This window comes from Neovison vison, chromosome 11, assembly GCF_020171115.1.
Source record: "Neovison vison isolate M4711 chromosome 11, ASM_NN_V1, whole genome shotgun sequence".
In the NCBI taxonomy this organism is placed as follows: domain Eukaryota; kingdom Metazoa; phylum Chordata; class Mammalia; order Carnivora; family Mustelidae; genus Neogale; species Neogale vison.
The window spans coordinates 142,240,739-142,262,621 of record NC_058101.1 but is presented as its reverse complement, the minus strand read 5'-3'; the positions used below and the strand labels follow the sequence as shown (position 1 = coordinate 142,262,621).

Below are 21,883 nucleotides of genomic sequence, written 5' to 3'. Positions count from 1 at the left end.
GCCATGAAGGTAAGGGTAAATGTAAGGTTAGAGAAAATGCATGTTAGTTTTTGCTGCAGAACAAATTCTCTCAACGTTCCATGACTTAAAACAACAAATATGTATTATTCATCACAATTCTAAATGTCAGCAAGGTAGCTCTTTTGTTCCAGGCTGGCTTAGTTGGACAAAATGGTCTAGAATGGACTTCTTCAAATGCCTAATGACTGGCAAAATAATTGTTCTGGAGAGACCTCAACTGGGGCTACTTATTTCTACTTTAAAAGAGCTCTCATTCTCCAGCAGGCTAATAGCCTTCTTAGTGAACTAAGAAGTGTTCTAAAGAGCAGACAGCAAGGTCCATATGTGCCAGCATTTTTTTGTTTGTTTTGTTTTGTTTTTTAGAGGGAGAGAGAGCGCACAAATGAGCAGGGTGGTGGGGCAGAGGGAGAGGGAGAGATAGAATCTAGAATCCTAAGCAGTCTCCACGCATAGAGGGAACTCAATCTCATGATTCTGATGACCTGAGCCAAAAACAAGAGTCAGGCACTTAACTGACTGAGCCATCTGGGTGCCCCAATGCCAGCATTTTTTAAGCCATTTTCTTGAGTCACAGTTGCTAATGTCCCTTGATCAAAGCAAGTCACATGATCAAGCAGTTAGTGTAGGAAGGACTGAACAAGGTCAGTACAGGGAGGAGTGAAAAAACTGGGACCTACACAATCACAAAAGTATACTGCGCAATGAACCTGATTTAGGGTTTTCTGGGCAAGGTCAGACAAGAATAAGGCTATACGGAAGTTTAGAGTTTCTCATCCAAGATGAGAAAGTTTGTTGCTCAAATGAGCAACCATGGGCTGCAGCTGAGAGGAAAAAGAAATGAGATCAGGACGTATATAGAGATTGAGAGAAAATGATGTTAAATGATCCTGGAACCCATTGATGGGTGTCATTCCCACACCAAGGAATTCTCAGACACCAGCTGGATGTGCTACAATTGAACTCAATTTTTTTAAAGATTTTTATTTATTTATTCATTTATTTGGCAGAGAGGGAGAGAGAGATCACAAGTAAGCAGAGAAGCAGGCAGAGAGAGAGGGGGAAGCAGGCTCCCCGCTGAGCAGAGAGCCTGATGCGGGGCTCAATCCCAGGACACTGGGATCATGACCTGAGCTGTAGGCAGAGGCTTAACCCACTGAGCCACCCTGAACTCAATTATTATACTACCTATCCAAGAACAGCATCAGATCCCACAGGTGACATATTCCATCCTTTGAGACTGCCACCCCACCTCAGACAACAATCTCAAGTCCAGACTATCACCTGTTTCTGACTGGCTATGGATCTGCGGTCCCAATGATCCCCTCCTTGGATTAATTTGATAGAGTGGGTCACAGAACTCTGAGAAACATCTTCCTTACTTTAATAAGTAAGTTAACTTTTGATTTACTTACTAGTTTACTAAGTTAGTAAGTTAACATTTAGATTACTGATTTATTATAAAAGGACAGAGCTCAGGAACAACTAGATGGAGGAGATGCATAGGGCAGGCTATGGGAAAAGGGGGCAAAATTTCCATGCTCTCTCCAAACACACCAGCTTCCCCACATCTGCATGTGTTCACCAACTTGGAAGATCTCTGAACCCTCCCATTTTGGGTTTTTATTTTTTAAAGATTCATTTTATTTTAGAGAGAAAGTGTGCATGAGTGAGCAGGAAGAGGGGCAGAGGGAAAGAGAAGCAGATTCTCCATTGAACATGGAGCTAGATCCCAGGACCCTGAGATCAGGACTTCAGTCAGCTGAAATCAAGATTTGGAGGCTTAACTGACTGAGTCACCCAGGCACTCCCTTGCCATTTTGGATTTTTACAGAGGCTTCATTGCATGGGCATTACCAACCACTGACCATTGATGACTGAACTCAACCTCCAGCCCAACTCCCTATGCAGAGGTCAGGGAAGTAGGACAGAAACATCCAACCCTATAAATACAGGGTTGGCTCTTCTGGCAACTAGTCCCCATCCTTAGGTGCATCCAAAACTATTAACATAACAAGAGACACCTTTACTGATCTCATCTCTTAGGAAATTCCAAGGGTTTTTGGAGCTCTCTACCAGCAATGCAGAGGAAGATGTAAATATGTATTTTTTTTTATTATAAATCAGTGTCACAGATGTATTAAAGAGAATGAAGGTCTCATGAGAAAGAGGATAGTTGGGGTACCTGGGTGGGTCACGTGTTAAGCAGGGTCCTGGGATCAAGCTCCTCATTGGCCTCCCTGCTCAGCAGGGAGCCTGCTTCTCCCTCTCCCACTCCTGCTTGTGTTCCCTCTCTTGCTGTCTCCCTCTGTCAGATAAATATATAAAAACTTTTAAAGAGAGAGAGAGAGAGAAAGAGGATAGATGTGTTGGTAGCAGTGGGAAGGGAGCTGGGAGGACTAAAGTTAGAATAATATCTAATTATAAGGCTATAGGATTGACAAATTAAATATTTTAAAAAGCTTAAACACTGGGATATTTCATAAGCAATATTCACTTTAGAAATTATGTTTTTAATTTTTTAACAACAGCTTTTTCAGCTATAAAATTCCCCTTTTAAGGTACACAATTAAATGTTTTTAGTATATTCAGAGTTGTGCAACCACCACCAATGTTATTTTTATTTTAATTTTCAATTATTCATTTTATACTTAATGTCATAGGAAACTTGACAAGAACAGAAAAAAAGGAATACCATTCTAGTACAACTATGTTGACTTCCTCTGAGTCTGATATAGATGGGCTCACAAAATAACCTGAGAGATTTTAAATTGTTATGTTTCTTGTGGTTTTTTCTTTAATTTTTTAAAAAGGTTTTATTTATTTATTTGACAGAGAGAGAGCTTACAAGTAGGCAGGGAGGCAGGCAGAGGGAGAGGGGGAAGCAGGCTCCTCGCCGAGCAGAGCCTGATGTGGGGCTGGATCCCAGGACCCTGAGATCATGATCTGAGCAGAAGGCAGAGGCTTAACCCACTGAGCCACCCAGGCGACCCTCTTGTATTTTTTTTAAAGTCTTTATTTATTCATCTGTCAGAGAGAAAAAGAGAGAGAGACCACACAAGAAGGGGGAGCAGCAGGCAGAGGGAGTAGCAGGCTCCCTGCTGAGCAAGGAGTCTGAAGAGGACTCTATCCAGGACCCCAGGATCACTACCCCAGCCTTAAAGCAGATGCTTAACCAACTGAGCCATCCAGTTATCCCAAGCTTCTTGTGTTCAATACATCTTTTTTTTTTTTTACTGCCTTCTGCCTTTTATATAGTTATGATGAAGATGGAAATGAATTTTATATCTTTGACTACTTTATCATAAGCATTTTCCATTTGTCTAAACAATGTTCATACTCATATTTATAATGGCTGGGTAATGGTATACCAAATGAGTATATCATAACTTACCATTTCTTTATTATTTTTTTAAAATGTAAGAATCATCATCCTTTTTACTATTTATTTATTTTAAATATTTATTTATTTTTGAGAGAAAGAGAGAGAGAGTGTGTGTGTGTGAGTGTATGGGGGGGTGGGGGCAGAAGGAGAGGGAGAAAGATTTAAGCAGATTCTGGACTGAGCTTGGAGCCCAACATGGAGCTCAATGCGGGGCCCATCTTCTGACCCCCAAGGGCACTACCTGAGCCTAAATCAAGAGTCTGAGGCTTAACTGTCTACACCACCCAGGCATCCCTTCCATTTCCTTATTTTAAAGCATTTAGGTTATTTCTCATCTTCTAACTTTATGATTAAGACTGAATAATACTTTATACATACAGGTTTTCCCCAATTTTATTTCCTTATGATATATTTGCAGGACACTGATGGTTTTTGAATCACATGGACAAATTACTTTTCAAGTGGCTTATCTTTGTAAAATACCAACAGGTATGAATGAGAGAGCACTAGTTTCACTGCAATCTGGTTAGCATTTAGTAATACCATTTAAGCATTTAAGATAACCTCATCTGTAAAAACACAAACTTGCAATTATTTTGTCAGGATGATAACAAAGTAGGATTTCCTCAAATTTTCTCCATTTATGGAAGACATTTCTAAACATCAATTAAATGAATGATCTACTGTTCCCCAAACTTCCAAACAAAAATTCTACTTAAAATGCTATTCCTGGGACACCTGGGTGGCTCAGTCGGTTAAGCCGATGTCTTCGACTCAGGTCATGATCCCAGGGTCCTGAGATAGAGTCCCACATCGGGCTCCTTGCTTGGCAGGGAGGCTTCTTCTCTCTCTGCCTCTGCCTGCCACTCTGCCTACTTGTGCGCTCTCTCTCTGACAAATAAATACATAAATAAGTTTTTTAAAAAATGCTATTCTTGGGGCACTGGGCTGGCTCAGTCCGTTGACCATGAAACTCCTGAACTTGGGTTTGTAAGTTTAAGCCCCATACTGGGTGTAGATACCTTAAAAAGAAAATCATAAAAAAGTTTCTTTTTAGTAAGGAATTACTTGTCCAAAACAGGATGGGGGCAGGGGAGGAATAAACAAATACCAAACTGCTTTTGCCCTAGTGTATTTCTTGGTTCCAGATAATAGGTACACCCACTTGGATAGCCACTCTGGGTGACAGGGACATAAATCCAATCCCAGGATCCATGGGAGGTATGAACTCTAATAGGAGGTCCTCCTTTCAGCAAACTGTGACCCCAAAGGGTTACACCATTAAGAGCTGAATTTAGAGTAGGACACCTACAAAGAATTATATCTGCATTTGAACCTCCTGTGTTGCCCAGGAAGCCTAAAGCCAAAAAAGCTGGTTTACATGCCTGCAGGACTCCAGCAGCGTACTGTACCAGCTACTTTACCTTCTGGGGCTGGGAGCGGGGTGGGGTGGGAGTGGGGGGAGTTGTGGGGTAGGGGTGGGGCCTCGAGGGTGATGGTCCCGAGGGGGTGGGCGCTGGGGGTGGCCGCACTCCCCACCTGGCTGAGTTTCTGACCCTACGAAGGTTTGGGCCGCAGTGGGGAAGGGTCCTGGTCCCCGGCTCTGCCAGACCCCTCCCAGCATTTTAGGTGCCCCCGTGGCTGGGACAACCCGGTTCCTCTTCGTCCTCCTCGCCCAGGCCACGCAGCCAGCCCAGTTCATCCAATGCACGCTGCCCGCTGGCCGGCCCGCCCGCCCCCCACCACAGCCATGGGTACAAGTAAGAAGAAGATGCAGATGCTATAGCCAGACAAGAAGAATGCCATCAACTGTGCGGAGCAGGCCGACGCCCATAAGAAGCCGGCTGAGAACCATTGCAAGCAGCTGGAGGAGGAGCAGCAGGCCTTCCAGAAGAAGCTGAAGGGGACAGAGGATGAGGTGGGAAAGTATTCTGAGCCAGTGAAGGATGCCCAGGAGAAACTGGAGCAGGCCAAGAAGGCTACCAACGTGGAGGTAGATGTGGCCTCCCTGAACCGCTGCATTCAGCTGGTAGAGGAGGAGCTGGTCCAGGGAAGCTGGAGGAGGTCAGCAGACGAGAGTGAGAGAGGAATGAAGGTCACTGAAAACCGAGCCATGAAGGGTGAGAAGATGGAGCTTGAGACGAGGGATGAGGGATGAGCAGGAGATGCAGCTGAAGGAGGCCAAGCACATCACTAAGGATTCTGACCGCAAATATAAGGAGGTGGCCAGGAAGCTGGGGATCCTGGAAGGAGAGCTGGAGCGCCAGGAAAAGAGAGCAGAGGTGACTGAGAGCTGCGCCAGGCACCTGGAGGAGGAACTCTGAACCAGGGACCAGGCCCTCAAGTCCCTGATGGCCTCAAAAGAGGAGTATTCAACCAAAGAAGATAAATATGAAGAGGAGATCAAACTGCTGGAGGAGAAACTAAAAGAGGCTGAGACCTGAGCTGAGTCTGCCGAGAGTCTGTGGCAAAGCTGAAGACCATCGATGACTGGAAGAGACCTTGGCCAGTGCCAAGGAGGAGAACGTGGAGATTCACCAGACTCTCGACCAGACCCTGCTGGAACTCAACAACCTGTGAGGGTTGCTCTGCTCCCAGCTGGGCTGCCCTCCCACCCCAACACAATAAAATGGATGTTACTCAGAAAAAAAAAAAAAAAAGTCATATCTGAAGAGGCTATCTTCATCACAAGCCTCAAATTATTCCCACAAATATTAGTTTTCACTTTTTTGAGATTTTTATTTATTTACTTATTTGAGAGAGAGGGAGAGGGAACAGAAGAGAGATTGTGAGTTGGGGGGAGGGGCAGAGGGAGAATCAGACTCCCCTGCTGATCAGGGAGCCTGATGTAGGGCTTGATACCAGGACCCTGGGGTTATGACTTGAGCTGAAGGCAGACGCTTAACTGACTGAGCCACCCAGGTGCCCCAAATATTAATTTTCAAATGCAATGGCCAGTACACAAAGATAACTAGAAACTAGACTCTACTCAAAGAACCAGCACAGAAACAGACAATAGAAACAGACTGAGAAAGAATTCAGATACCAGAATTATCATACAGTGACTATAGAACAATTATGCTTACTGCCTTCAAAGAATAAGAAACTACAACGTGATATAAATTGAAAAAGAATTAAGTTGACCTTTTAGAAATAAGGTACAGTAATCAAAATTTAAAAATCACTAGATCAGTTTAAGAGATTAGTCACAGATGAAAAGAAAATCAGTGAAGCAATTTGACACTTTACTAGGTTTGATGCCGTGTGACATTTTTCTGTTCCATTTTATTCTATCTGAATTTTCAAATTCTCAGATGGTTGAGACCCAATAACCTGATTTCACATGCCCTGGACTGTCTTTTATTCAACATAATTAAATTAAAACAGATAACTGCACCATTTAATGTAACAATGTCAAGGAACATAATTTTTTTTAAAAAAGCTTTTATTACAAATAGAGGATTCAAATATGTACCTCTGACAAATCCCTTATGTGCTGATTTTGCTAGAAGAAACTAGATGCAACTGACTTCATTACTGCCTCCTCTGTGGCTTTTTTACTCTTGGGCAGAAAGAGGAACCAGATTGGGAAGAAGACAGGTTTGATTTTAATTCTGGAATAGGTAGCCTTGGGGTCTATAACATTTTCCACTGGGAAGATTTTAAACTAGTGAACTGCCACCTATGAAGTAAACTTAGGGTTAGTGTAAGTATAGATTTAATAAAGAGAGTTTATTAGACTCAATATTATATTTAGAAGGACTCACTGATTTCCATTGTCACTAGTTTCCACCAGCCTGCAGTGAGACAAGAAAAATATTATCTAAAGAGGTTTTTTTTTTTAATAAGATTTTATTAATTTGACAGACAGAGATCACAAGTAGGAAGAAAGGCAGGCAGAGAGAGAGGAGGAAGCAGGCTCCCCGCTGAGCAGAGAGCGCAGGACTCCGGGATCATGACCTGAGCCGAAGGCAGAGGCTTTAACCCACCGAGCCACCCAGGCGCCCCTAAAGAGGTTTTTATAAAGTTGATTTATTTATTTAAAAGGACTGACTTTTTAGAGGATATGTTCTTTATTTTTATTTTGGGGTCAAAATATAACTTAAAAAAAAGAAGTGATACAGACAATAAATGGCAGTTATCTTTTTTAATAGGTTGGTAAAATTCAAAAATTGCAGTTCTATTGGTTCTAAAATTATTTTGAAAATCTGGATTGATCCATAAAGTCCAAAAGACTGGGAAAACCACTGATGTCATCTACCTCTTATTTTTTTATACAACAAACATTTTGAGGGCCTATGATGTGCTAAGAGAAAGGGCTACAAAATAAGAAAATGACCGCACTGTCACTCCTGCTGACAGTAAGAAAGGAACAGGTTTAATCCATAGTTACTAAGAAGTTAAGTAGTATTAGGTCTTCTGGGAACGGGTCTGAGGGAAAGCCGGTTTGTCTGGGGACTCCATCTCTTACTAAAAGAAGAAATGAGGCTAAGCAGTCTTACAAATGCACAGAGGGAAAAGGAATGAGGGAAGAGAAAACTGTTTAGGGTAGGGAATTTATTTTATTTATATATTCTTAAGACTTTGAGAGAGAGAAAGAGCACGAGCAGGGGTCGGGGCAGAAAGAGAGAAGCAGACTCTTCGCTGAACAGGGAGCCCTCAATCCCAGGACTCTGGGATCATGACCTGAGCAGAAGACAGATGCTTAATAACTGAGCCCCCAAGGCGCCCCGAGGTCGGGAATTTTAAACAGGGTTGGGGACCTGGTAAAGGCCAAGATGTAGTGATGATGAAAAGAGATGAGGAGGGTCAGATATAAGAGTTTTTGTTGGCTTGGCTATGGACTTTAATTTTTGTTGTTGTTGTTGTTGTTATTGTGAAATTGCAGTAAACAAACAAAAAACGCAAACCATGCAGCACCTGGGTGGCTCAGTCAGTTAAGCATCTGCATTCAACTCAGGTCATGATCTTGGGGTCCTGGGATTCATTTCTTGCTCAGCGGGACTCTGCTTGCTTGCCTTCTCGCCATGCTTGCTTGCTTGCTCTTTCTCAAACAAATAAATAAATAAAATCTTAAAAACCAAACCAAACCAAACAAAACCCAAGCCATCTACCATCTTTACCATTCTTTCTTTTAATTTTTTTAAATTTTTTATTAACATATAATGTATTATTAGCCCCAGGGCATCTTTACCATTCTTAAGTGCACAGTTCAGTAGTGTTAAACATATTCGTATTGTTATAAAATAAGGACTTTATGGTGTAAGCGCCTTAGATTAATGGTATTACTGAAAGATCTCAGAATAGGATTGGAGATTTAGGAAGACTGTTTTGGATGTGGGAGTAGTAGGAGGTAGGGGATGGAGGTTAGGAGGGCTGAAAGGGATTACAGGATTAAAGGTTTGTGGGGCCTTGTGAGTGGGAACCGGTTTCTGGCTTGATCACAAGGTTTTTGCCAGAGGGAATGTTAGGGACCAGAACTCAACGTGTACCTCTGGCTGAGTACCAGGCCAGCTTTCCAGGGGCTGCCCTACTTGAAGCTGTGAGCCTCATCTAACCAGGATGTATTCTGTTAAAACCCTAGAATTAAAAAGACTTTTTTTTGCATCAGTTGCAGAAAAATGAAGTTTGGTGCTTTTCAGCTTTTCTTGAAAAATTAAAATATCTTTAATTTTGTAAATTAAAGTGGAATCATAGTCCCTCAAGGAAACAATCACATTAACTTCGTTTTAATGTATAATAAACCGATAGCAAAGTGCACAAGTGTGTAACTTGATGTTCACCAGGGAACATTCCCCACTAACCAGCAATCCTATCAACATGCGGAACACTCCCAGTATCTCTAAAGTTATTTAATACTGCTTATTCAAATCCTACTAACTTATTTAATCCTACTAATTTATTTAATCCTACTAACAACCTATGAGGCAGATTATATTACTATCTCCTTTTTAAACACGAGGAAACTGAAGCACAGACAAGCCATCAAGCTAAATATTGAAACTAGCATTTGAACCTGGATCCGCTGTCTGATTCTGAATCCCACACTCTCCAGAAGAAAAGAGCGAACCGGTAAGTTCTTTCTTAACAACGTGGAAAGGCGGCCTCCTGCCACCGACACTTATTTCCGGGCGTCAGAGCCACGGAAACCACACGCCACCACTGGCTCGTACCTGAGGACGCCGACGCCAGCGCCAGCGCCCGCCCCTCCCGAGCGCGGCGTCCTGGAGAGCCGCCCGCGGCGTGCTGCGCAGTCTCCACACACGTGAGGGCGCTGTCGCAGCTTCAGTCGGAGTTCCTCTTTCTGTTGTCGCGATATCTTTGACGCCGGAAAAACGCAAGACCGAAGGTCCCGTAGATGGCACGCCTCTCCCAGTACGCGTAAGTTCTCGCGTGAGTTTTACTTCCGCCCTTTTGGCTCCCTGAGCAGCGCCATGGCGGTCGGCAAGAACAAGCGCCTTACGAAAGGCGGCAAAAAGGGAGCCAAGAAGAAAGTGTAAGTGTCTCCTGTCCTGGCTTCCAGCTTTTTGGGGTCATGCTGGGCTCGGCAGGCGGGTTCTGGATGGTGGTGTGAGCCGGATGGTGAGGATGTCAAGTGGATTGCGAGGGCCGTGTCGAGTTGGTAAACTCAGAACGGCGGCCTGGGGTTATGGGTGCTGCATCGCTACGGGCTGGTTTCTTTCCTTTGGCCTTCCCGGTCTTGGGCTCCCGCTTTTGAGCGAAATTGCCGATGATCTTTGGGGCTTGGGTGTTTCGTATTGTGGGTTTCTTGGCCTTGTAAATTTCACGGGTAGTCGATGGTACTGCTCCCGAGAGCTTGTTCACCCGAGACCCCGCACCCCTTCCTCTGCTTGGGCCAGGTGGGACCCTTGGAGTTCCTTTTGGGTTCGTGTGAGTCCTTGCAGAGCCAGGGCTTCCGCTACGTGTTTTCATGTACCCGGAAGGTTCAAGAGACGTGCATGTAACTTGGAGGCAGTGCTTCTTGTGAAGCCGAAGAAACGATGGGGTGGGAAGTGTGTACATTTATGGCATAACTTTTTCGGTGTCCGGTCTGTGTACAGTGAAGCAGACCGTGGGAAGAGCTAAGTTTGCACCTCCCTGAAGGGAGTAGGTTCTTAGACTCCAGTTGCTTACATGATCCTTAGAATGAGGAAAGTTTTAAAAACTCAGTAAGAATTACGTGATCTGCGGTAACAACTTACTTGTTTTTAAAATACAGGGTTGATCCATTTTCTAAGAAAGATTGGTATGATGTGAAAGCACCAGCTATGTTCAATATAAGAAATATTGGAAAAACGTTAGTCACAAGAACTCAAGGAACCAGTGAGTATTTTCTCTTTTTTTTTTTTTTTTGTTTTTTTAAATACGTCTGCTGGTGGGAGAACTAAGTAGAATGGTCGCAGCTTTGGCCACGGTGGTGTTTGTTTGGTACAACACTTGGGGAAGGAAGGTGGTGCTTTGAGAATTAGTTAAGAAAATGTGCTCAGGTATTATTTGAGTTTCTTGTGAGGATTGTCAGTAAGTCATGGGTGTCCACATGGAATTTGGCTAACAAAAGTTAGGGTCTTTATAATTTACATTAACTTTCTTTTTTTTTTTTTTTTTAAGATTTTATTTATTTATTTGACAGAGAGAAATCACAAGTAGGCAGAGAGGCAGGCAGAGAGAGAGAGAGAGAGGGAAGCAGGCTCCCTGCTGAGCAGAGAGCCCGATGCGGGACTCGATCCCAGGACTCTGAGATCATGACCTGAGCCGAAGGCAGCGGCTTAACCCACTGAGCCACCCAGGCGCCCCTTACATTAACTTTCTAAGTTCAACCTTATGCATGAATGTTCTTGGCTGGCTTGACTTTATGTGGTTCTTAATGATAAAAACACAATTTACTGTTTTCTAGAAATCGCTTCTGATGGCCTCAAGGGTCGTGTTTTTGAAGTGAGTCTTGCTGATCTGCAGAATGATGAAGTTGCATTTAGAAAATTCAAGCTAATTACTGAGGATGTCCAGGGCAAAAACTGCCTGACCAATTTCCATGGCATGGATCTTACCCGGGACAAAATGTGCTCCATGGTCAAAAAATGGCAGGTAAGAATAGAAGTTTCTTAGTGCATGGTGTTCTAGCGTGCATGGTCAAGGATGCCCTTTCGGAAAAGAAGGAACATATGTGATTGAAGTAGAGGATATTTCAAATCCATGACGTTTTGTAGCTTTTATCGAGTGCTGACTCCGGGATTGGCACTCTTGAACTTGAGTAAAGCAGTGAGTGAGCCATGATCATCGTATTTAACTGGAGTTCAAGATTCATTATCTTTTTTTCCAAGTTTTTAAAATTAGGTTATCAGAGTTGGTAAGAGTGGCAAAGCTTCTTGTGAGGTTAGAATCTTTGCTCAGTTTCCCAATTGTGTTCTCTTTGGCAAGTAACTTAAAGCTTGCTGGGCTTTGATTCCTTTATCTAAAATGATGTGTAGGTAAGAGTATCACTTCTTAGGAGTTACAAAGATGAAGTAAAAGAGCCATGAAAACATGCTTATAGACAGAATTTGTGCATAATGCACAATGCTTTGACACAAAGCATTTAGAAGGCATTGTTACTACAGGAAGTAATTACATCGGTTCAGATGTGTTTGGCTAACCATTCAGTTTTGGGATGTTTTGTATATGGGAATGAGTGATGACAAAATGTTTCGGTCCCAAATGATACATATTGATTATACCGTTACATTTATTTCTGACATTCCCTGAAGGTTTTATGGTTGAATTTCTGGAAATACTCTAACGTCCTTTCACTATAAGTGTATTACTCATTTTTTAAACTAAAGTATACAGTTTACAAAATGCAAAGACGGTATTTGTTTTTGTTGCTACCTAAGGTAGTTCTCATTTTTTACTTGAGGCAAAAATATGAGTAGTTAGTGGATTACTTAACTAACATTTTAGCTGTGAAATTAAATATTTAATCATCATCACACTTTAGTTTGGAACAAAAGTTACATTTAAAAATATGCATTTAGTGTTGTAGTAGTATTTCACCTATTCAGACAATACTTTATTTAAAAAAGAATGACCTAAGTGTAGACTAGAGTCTCAGAACGGGTTTTCTTAGATGCAGAGGTATATAGTTGATTGGTGGGAAAAAAGTCTGGCATGTAAAAGAAATGGGGCTGGATGCTGCTGAGATTGGGATAGAAGTGTTCACCTAGGGAAGAGTGTTGAGAGGACTTGGTATTTAGACATGAAGGGTAGTAAGATTTGGAGTAACTGGGTAAGTTCACTTCAAGGAAGTTAATTCTGTAAATTAGGTGTGTAGTTTGTATGATGATCATGTACTTGATATTTCTAGCATTTTTATATTAGAATTTGAGGGCTATAAATTAATAACATTAAAACCTGGTACATCTGACAATATCTTTTTTCACTAGACCATGATTGAAGCTCATGTTGATGTCAAGACTACCGATGGTTATTTGCTTCGTCTATTTTGCGTTGGTTTTACTAAAAAACGCAATAATCAGATTCGGAAGACCTCTTACGCTCAGCATCAACAGGTCCGCCAAATTCGGAAAAAGATGATGGAGATCATGACCCGAGAGGTTCAGACAAATGACTTGAAAGAAGTGGTCAATAAGTTGTAAGTGTTTGTTTTCCTCATACCTCATAACAGTGAATCTCTTCTTATCCCTCTGATGAAGGACTTCTCAGACCTGTGTTTAAATCCTGTCTGTGAAACTGTCTGGCTATGTGTCCCTTAAAATATTTTAAGTGCTTAGTAAATGTGATTTGGTTTTTTTATCCTTATTTGAATGCAGCAATCTCATAGTGAGACCTGAAGTATAGGAAATGTTTTTGTCTTAATTAGAAAATATACTGAAAAGGCTAAACTTTCTACTGTCAGTGATGTATGGGAATAGATGATGACAAGATGTTTCGGTCCCAGATGATGTCCACTGATAAAACTGTTAACATTTTTCTGATGTTCCCATGCAGTTGGTTTGAGAGGGTAGAATAGAAAAGGCAGAAAGATCAAATGCTAACTTTCTTACTAACTGGCTGTATAATTTAGGTCATTTAACCTCTACCCTTAAAAGGACTGTCTTACAAGACTGTCTTATAAGAGCACTGTCTTGCAAGAGAATTTGAGTGGATTAAATGAGGTGGGTATTAATGTGTATATATTTATCCTTTCTTTACTGGTTTGCAGGATTCCAGACAGCATTGGAAAAGATATAGAAAAAGCTTGTCAGTCTATTTATCCACTCCATGATGTCTTCGTTAGAAAAGTAAAAATGCTGAAGAAGCCCAAGTTTGAATGTAAGTTAAAAGGTCATAGGATTCCTGAGAAAAATGTGCAGCAAGATATATTGGTGTCTTGTTTTTTTGAGTCCAGATAATCTTTTTTTTCTGTCCTGCGTATATAGTATCGAAGACATTGTTTTAAGAAAATGGTGTGCTATAAAAATTCTTTCTTTCTTTCTTTCTTTCAGTGGGAAAGCTCATGGAGCTTCATGGTGAAGGTAGTAGTTCTGGAAAAGCTACTGGGGATGAGACCGGTGCTAAAGTGGAACGAGCTGATGGATATGAGCCACCAGTCCAAGAATCTGTTTAAAATTCAGACATTCAATGGTGACAAATAAAAAATTTATTTGTGATGTTTAATTTCTGATGATTCTTTTTAAACAATGTAGGTTTGGTGAATCAGATACTCTGAACTGATGATGGTGCAAACTTTTCTGAACTGTTGAATGGATTTTATCCATTGCTCTGGGTTACTAAATAGCTGCAAAAGGTAGTGATCCATTTTAAGTTGTAGTGATCTGGATGGAAGTACTATAGAGGAGTAATAAAAGGAAATCTTTTTTTTTTTTTTCTTTTTTTAACATGGTGTATGTTTTTTAAAATATTTTTTTTCTTTTTTCAGGTTTTGTTTATTTATTTGACAGAACACAGGCAGGGGGAGCAGCAGAGGCAGAGGGAGAACCAGGCTCCCTGCTGAGCAAGGAGTCTGACCTGGGACTCAGTCCCAGGACCTTGGGATGACCTACGCGGAAGGCAGATGCTTAACTGTCTGAGCCACCCAGGCATCCCTTAAATGGTTCTTGAACCATCTGGAAGGCTTGTTAAAATAATGGCAGGGCCCTGCCCCAGAGCTTCTAATATACCGATTGTAGTGTGAGACCTGAAAACTTGCCCTTTTTTAAAAATTTGAATTGGGGCGCCTGGGTGGCTCAGTGGGTTGAGCCGCTGCCTTCGGTTCGGGTCATGATCTCGGGATCCTGGGATGAATTAAAAAAAAAAAAAAAATTTTGAATTAACAAAGTTTCCAGGTGATGGTGATGGCCAGGGACCATACTTGGAGAACCACTATGCTAGACTGATTGAATAATGGGAAGAGCCCGTTAACTTTTTTTTTTTTTTTTTAAGATCGATTTATTTGACATCACAAGTAGGCAGAGAGGCAGGCAGAGAGAGAGAGAGAGGAGGAAACAGGCTCCCTGCCAAGCAGAGAGCCTGATGCGGGGCTTGATCCCACGACCCTGAGATCATGACCTGAGCCGAAGGCAGAGGCTTAACCCACTGAGCCACAGGCGCCCCTAACTTACTTTTTTTTTTTTTTTTTTCCCCTAAAGCTGCAAAATGTCATATTGTGTACTAGTACTGGGAGTTGAACTTGGCTAGAGAAATTGGTTGTTGATAACCTGTTAATAAGTGGGTATTTGATGTTGCACACTAGCCAGTAATTCCTTCTCTACTGTTTACCCATTTTCTGTAGTCCTGCTCACCTCCAACTTGCTCATTTTCAATCAGCTGATGACCTTAAAATCATTAGAAGAGTTTAAAGTACATGAGAGAAAAGAACTTGACAAATTCCCAGTCTGCTGTTGTATGTATATAGTGGCATTTTTGCCTTCCCTCTTGGTTAATCAAGCTCATGGCTTTAGCAGTTTTTACCTTTATTGGTATTTATTTGACCATTCCCTTCCATCAGCATACATTCTGAAGTCTACCCTTCCAGGTGGCACCCTACCCAAACCCTTTATAGAGCAAAGCTCAAAAAAGTTAACGATACATACTTTTTCTTGGAAAGTGAGTTTTTTGTTTGATGTTTGAGTAAACCATTTTCATTGTATCTTAATTTTACTTTTAAAATTACCCAGTTAGACACATCCACAAGCTGTTGGCTGTGAAAGTTAGAGTGACTTCGTCGCTAAGTCTAAATGGTCTTTTTATGACCTTTTATGTGCCTCTAGTGGCATTTGACAGTTGATTTTCTTTGAGAAACTTAAAAAGATTTCCTCCCATGTCAGTAGCCATTACTAGTTCATCTCAGACTTGTTGGAGAGGCCTAGGGCTTAGTCCTTGGACAGTTATCAGTACTCTCCCTAGATACTATTCAGTATATTAAACTGACTTCCAGATTTTTTATTTCTAGCCTGTACCTTTCTTTGAACTGTAGGTTTGTCTATCCAACTGCTTACTTGATATCTTTACTTGAATAGAGAATAGGCATTTCATACTTGACAGGTCTAAAATGGTATTCTGGATCCTAACAGTTTAAACTACTCTTTTTTTTTTTTTTTTTTTTTTTTTAGGTTTTAGGCCAAAATCTTCTGGTCATCCTTGACAATTCAGTTTATTCAAAATAATATCTGGAATCTCACCTTTTCTTAACCAACTCCATTGTGATCACTTTTGTCATCATTATAACCAGATTGTTCCTGCCCATGGTCTTTCACTCAAGGCCCAAATTGGAATTGTCCCTGACCTCTTACCATTCCTTAGCTTTCTAGCCAGATTGCCCTCACTATTCCTGGATGGACTAGGTACATTGTTAACCTTAAGGATTTGGCACTTGTTCTCCCTGTGCTTGGAATGCTCTCCCCTTAAATGTCACAGCACTTGCTCCTTAACCTCTAAATCTCTAAGACCCCCATGATGGGCTTGGCCTATTAAAAATTGTGCCATATCCTCCAGCATTCCCAATTTCCCATTAAACTTTTTTCTGTAGTTTTGTGTCTACTAGAATGTTCCATGAGGATTGCTTTTTGGTCTCGTTCACCACTATACCTCTAGTGCCTAAGAGTTCAGTGTTGAAAAAGGAATGATATTCCTATTAATACCTGTGGTGAAGTAAACATTTTCAGTGAAAAACATTAGTTGTACATTTGGATTTCAAATACAGGGGCTTCCTTTCCAGGGTGGACAGAAGTTGGGTCTAAAAAGGTTACTGAGGGTAGGGTTCAGGAATTGAGGTAAATGGTTTTTTATTGGTGTTAGTCAAGCTCCAATCTGCTACATCTATATAGGGCTTGGCATAGTTCTGTTTTATCTTAAGGATTCATGTGAAAGTGGTTCAGAAACAATATGTGATTGGATTTTTTAAAAATGGTTCAGCCTGTTTGATGGTGGATTTAATTAAGTTACATTCTTGGCCACCTTGAAGGTGGGTAACTTCCAACCAGTGGAAAATATGTAAAGGGTAATTCTGTTTCCTGTTTCCCTTTTATTTTTATTTTTATTTTTTAAAGATTTTATTTATTTATTTGACAGAGAGAGGTAACAGGCAGAGAGGCAGGCAGAGAGAGAAGAGGAAGCAGGCTCCCTGCTGAGCAGAGAGCCCGATGCGGGGCTCGATCCCAGGACCCTGAGATCACGACCTGAGCCGAAGGCAGCGGCTTAACCCACTGAGCCACCCAGGTGCCCCTCCTGTTTCCCTTTTAAATCTTACAAACTTAATACATAGATCCTAAGTGTTCACAAGTGGCTTTTCTCTGCTTGACTCTAATTGGAACAGTTTCACTTCGGTCTTTCCTTGGAAAACAGCTGCTGTAACCAGGGATACAGGAACCTTCAAAAACAAGCTACTGAAGAGCTTTGTGTTCAGGCATGATTGGATTAGGCTGTAAACAGGTGACCTTAAACTGGCTTTTGCCCTTTATTTTAAAGTGGCTTTTGCTTCTGAATGTGTACAGTTGAGAGGTATTTGAAAGTGTGTACTAATGTGGAAAAAAAAATGCTTGGAAGAGTATCCTAGATAATTTGGGTGCACATTATGTAATTCTACAGGTTTTTAACTGGAAAAACGAGGCAGAAGAAAGGTAATGGAGCTTGAGGATTCTGCTTTGTTACTTGCTTTGAAGGGGAAAGAGCCATAGGCCAAGGGAAGTGGGTGGCACCTGAAAGCTGGAAAAGACATGGACATAATCGTGTCACAATGGTATGATAGAATGTGGCATCATTCATCCCACGTTGCGTGTACAGTTGTCTTAACCACCACCAAAATAAATTATTGGACAGTTTTTTAAAGAATGTGACATGGCCTGCTAATTTTTAAGATTTTATTTGTTTTTAAAGAGAATGCACGTGTGCAAGTGGGGAGAGGGGCGGAGGAGGGGAAGGGAGCCGTTCTAAAGCCAACTCCGCACTGAAGCACTGAGTCACAGCTGGACATGGCGCTCAACTCACCACCTAAGCCAGAACCAAGAGTTGAATGCTGAACTGACGTAACCGCCCCACAGCCCTGGCACAGTAAATTCTTAGAGCTGGCCTGACATTGCTTGAGCACAGAGCCATTACATTCTCCTTCTTAGGCTTTAAGTAGTTTCATTGCTACAAGTATGTATATCTTTAAGGCCCACTTCCAGTTCTTGCATTGATAGCTATGTAGTTAAACTTGTCTGAAGCTTGTTCTCTGGTCAGTTCCTCTGGAAGTTCTCATGGGATTATTTTTTTTAATTCTTGCATGTTTAGTATAGTTTGTGTCTTTATTCCTGAAAGTAGCTTTTTTTTTTTTCTTTGAGCATCTTAAATATGCTCCTGCATTTTCCTCTGCCATTAAACATTACATTGCTAATGAGGGTCTGATGATGATTTTCTAATTTTCTTTCCCTTATAAGTCACTTTCTGTTTTCGCTAGAAGCCCAGATTTTTTTTTTTTTTTTAAATCCAGTGAGTTTATAAAATATATCTTGGTAGTTGTTCTGACCGAATAGTCTCAGGTATGCAGTATACTCTGTAAATAAGTAATTTCAATTCTTTTGGAGGCAGAATTTTCATAAATTAAGGTTGTTAGCAATTGTTCCGTTCCCTTGATTGGTTTCCTTTATTGGGACTTCTTTGCCTGTCATTACCTGGCAGCTGTTGTAATGCCTACCTATCCATGTGATAAACTCTTTAGATTGTATTTTTGTAGGATGTGTTGGCTAATACTGCCCATGGGCTACGTCTGGCCAGTGTCTGTTTTTTGATGGCCTGCAAGCTAAGAATGGCTTTTCCGTTTTCATATGGCTGAAAAAAAAGTTATTACATGTGAAGATGACATGAAATTCAAATCTCAGTATACACAAAGTTTACCTGGAACAGCTGCACATTGAGTTTTAGGTACCGTCAGTCACTGCCTCTGGCCCTGCAGTGGCAGAGTTGAGTAGCTGGGACAGACCAGCTGCGGCACACTCATTGCTTCACACTAAGGGGCAGCACGGTGCACACTGCAGCAACACAGTAACAACTAGCTGAAAAGACCGCTTTGAAGGTGCAAGACATAAAAATCTCATTACAAATCAGCATTTATAGATTAACATTGGCAGTTTACGGAGATTGCTGACTTGAACACTAAGGGAAATGTCACCCCCAACCCCAAAAGAAAACTATTACTAAACTATTATTAAAAAATTTACTCAGGGCGCCTGGTTGGCTCAGTGGGCTAAAGCCTCTGCCCTGGGCTCAGGTCATGATCCCAGGGTCCTGGGATTGAGCCCCACATCGGTTTCTCTGCTCATCAGGGAGCCTGCTTCTGCCTCTCTGCCTGCCTCTGTGTACTTGTGATCTCTGTCAAATAAAATACTTAAAAAAATACTCAACTGTTACAGCTTCTACTTAAAATTTTTGCAGGATTTTGTTTCTGCTCATTATGCCTACATAGTATCCTCAATTTTGCTCCTTGGCCCCTTACAGAGAAGGCTTACTGACCCCCACTATAAATAAAATAAAACATTCAAATTAACTGACAGGGTTTGGGCAAAAGTTGCAATGGAGGAAAAAAAAAATTATACTTGCTGAATAAATGTGTGTGCGTGCACACGTACTTCTGGGTCAGTCCAGCATACTACTGTATATTCTGCTAAGGCTGAGATCGATGTATACATGCTTGTGCTATAAATGCTTGTAGAGTTTCAAAGATTATCCCATCCAGGGCACTGCTACTTTTAGAAAGTATTAATAAGACAAACTCCCCTGCCATTTACCACCAGTGGGTGGGCTAGGATTTAACACAAGGGCCTCCACCCTTTGGTGGCCAGTATTTTCACTCTGTAGATATCCTATTAGTTGGTAAGGCAGGATCCTTAATCTCATAGGCCTTGACTAGTTTTTATGAACAGGGGTGTTTGAAAAACTCCAATAAAATACAGGGACCTGCTCACCAAGTAGTTTTGTTGGGACTGCTTGGGTGGATTTAGAATATTCAATCCTTTTAGTAATCAAGGCAGGTCTCTCGACCTGCTAAAAAAGGAGGTCCAACTCCTTGGAGGCTTTGGGTATTGGAGAAAGCATACGTCTCAGTAAATGGACCTTTCCGGTCAAGTAAAAATGGCAGCAGCTTTAGAATCTTCATTTTGCATGAGGTTGTGACAGTTACTCTTGGGAATCCGTGTCTCCCAACCCACTGGCTGAAGCATAGCTGCTAGCTCATGGGGGCCCTCACTTCATAGAGATCCCCTAAAGACACACTCTCAATCACTGGTGGCTCAGCCAAGCTGCAAGCTGATGGTACTCATTACGCAATGTGGAACTAAAGGGAGTGGTCACTGCTCAGTGAGCTGAGGCAGTTCTCACAGACCTGCCAATCCGTCCCTTGATCAACAGTCCCCTTTGCTGACTCTTTGCCCACGGCCTAGCCATCTGGACTGCCACTTTAAAGACTACATTCAGGCAGATTAAAAACATCCCTTTTTTAGGGCTGTGAATTGTGGGAACAAATTGCAGCTATTGATTGGGCCATCTGGTAAAGGCCAGCTCTGACATGACCTAGTAGAATCAAACTACTGATCAAGCCTGCACCACCTGGATTGCCACCACACACGGCAACACATTCACCATTAAGGGCTGTGCACACAGCAAAGAACTCTTTCTCATGCATGCCAGATGTGTGACTCCTGCCAAAAGCTAGCCCATGTGTCCTGAGGTGAATGAAGGCACAGACTGACTGCTGACAGGCTGACTCCACTGGACTAGGTTGCCACCACTCAGGGCAACTGATGGTTATGATGTTGCTGTTCCACTCTGATCATCTGACCATACAACTGTAGCCCCTGAAACTAATACCATACATGCCACGTTCTTAGCTTTTCAGACCACTCGCGATCTGACGTTGGGCCACTATTTGTCACAAAGGCCACTTAGCAGAGTGTCTGAAGGATATCTAATGGCTTTCTGCCATCCACAGATACCTAGCATCGCTGGGCATTGGGAGCAGGTTTCTTTCTTTCTTTTTTTTTTTTTAAAGATTTTATTTATTTATTTGACAGACAGAGATCACAAGTAGGCAGAGAGGCAGGCAGAGAGAGAGGAGGAAGCAGGCTTCCGGCTGAGCAGAGAGACCGATGCGGGGCTCAATCCCAGGACCCTGAGATCATGACCTGAGCTGAAGGCAGAGGCTTTAACCCACTGAGCCACCCAGGCAACCCCGGGAGCAGGTTTCTGATTCTACCACCCTCACTTCCTCCCGGTTCTACATACCTGAGTAAGGTAGTTGGGGGTCACAGAATATGGTAGCCCCCAGAAAAGGATCGTCTCTTGGCTGCCTTCTGGGTGATAATCAGGACAAAAGATCTGGGTGAAAGTGGGGATGATTGGAGAAAAGATGAAATTAATGTCTCCTCTGGCATTGGAGGAGAAAACACCTTAGATCCTAGGAGGGAGGGCAGCACAGCAATTAATGTACTTTTTGTTACCTAGATCATTCTCAGTCTTGGCAATGTTAATATTTTAGGCTAGAAAATTCAGTGTTGTGAAGGGCTGTTTTGTGCATTGTGGAATGGTCAGCAGTATCACTTGCCTCAGCCCACTAGATGCCAGTAGCTCCTTTCCCCTAGTTGTGACAATAATGACCTTGGACATTGCCAAATAGCCAAAAAAATTGCTCCCAGTTGAGAACAGCTAACCTTAATCTAAAACTCCTACCTAAATCATGTGGCAGTTGCAGCTAACAGTTTGACCTGCTCCTGGGTTTCTCATCTGTGTCCATGTGCCAAAAAAACAAGAAAACTTGTATAGACATGTATGGTCCTGAACTATCCCATGCCTGATGCCATCAACCGCAGCTCCCAAATGCAAATGTGTACAAACTGGCAGATCAACACAACCTTGATTTGATCTGGCTGATCACATGCTTTTGATATCTGAGTGGCTTTCAGTTAATGCCAAAAATGGCAACTGGAGCTGCAACTATTTGGTGACACTGTCCCTGTGACTTAAACCAATGTGATGATA

At 42.0% G+C, this 21,883-nt stretch overlaps 1 protein-coding gene and 2 non-coding genes across 3 annotated transcripts; all 3 read left to right on the top strand.

Annotated features, from left to right (window-relative positions):
- The first annotated feature begins 5,153 nt into the window (after window positions 1-5,153).
- RPS3A (ribosomal protein S3A) lies at window positions 5,154-14,053 on the top strand. The gene is given in 9 exon segments (XM_044225972.1): window positions 5,154-5,561; window positions 5,563-5,867; window positions 9,459-9,656; window positions 9,687-9,899; window positions 10,623-10,726; window positions 11,298-11,485; window positions 12,820-13,028; window positions 13,599-13,708; window positions 13,882-14,053. Coding segments are annotated over 9 exon segments (1,857 nt in total). The 3' UTR covers window positions 14,004-14,053.
- LOC122890772 lies at window positions 12,064-12,136 on the top strand. Its single transcript, XR_006381195.1, has one exon. It is a non-coding gene; the product is annotated as a small nucleolar RNA SNORD73 (small nucleolar RNA).
- Window positions 13,304-13,375, top strand: LOC122890773. The gene has a single exon (XR_006381196.1). It is a non-coding gene; the product is annotated as a small nucleolar RNA SNORD73 (small nucleolar RNA).
- Window positions 14,054-21,883: the final 7,830 nt, after the last annotated feature.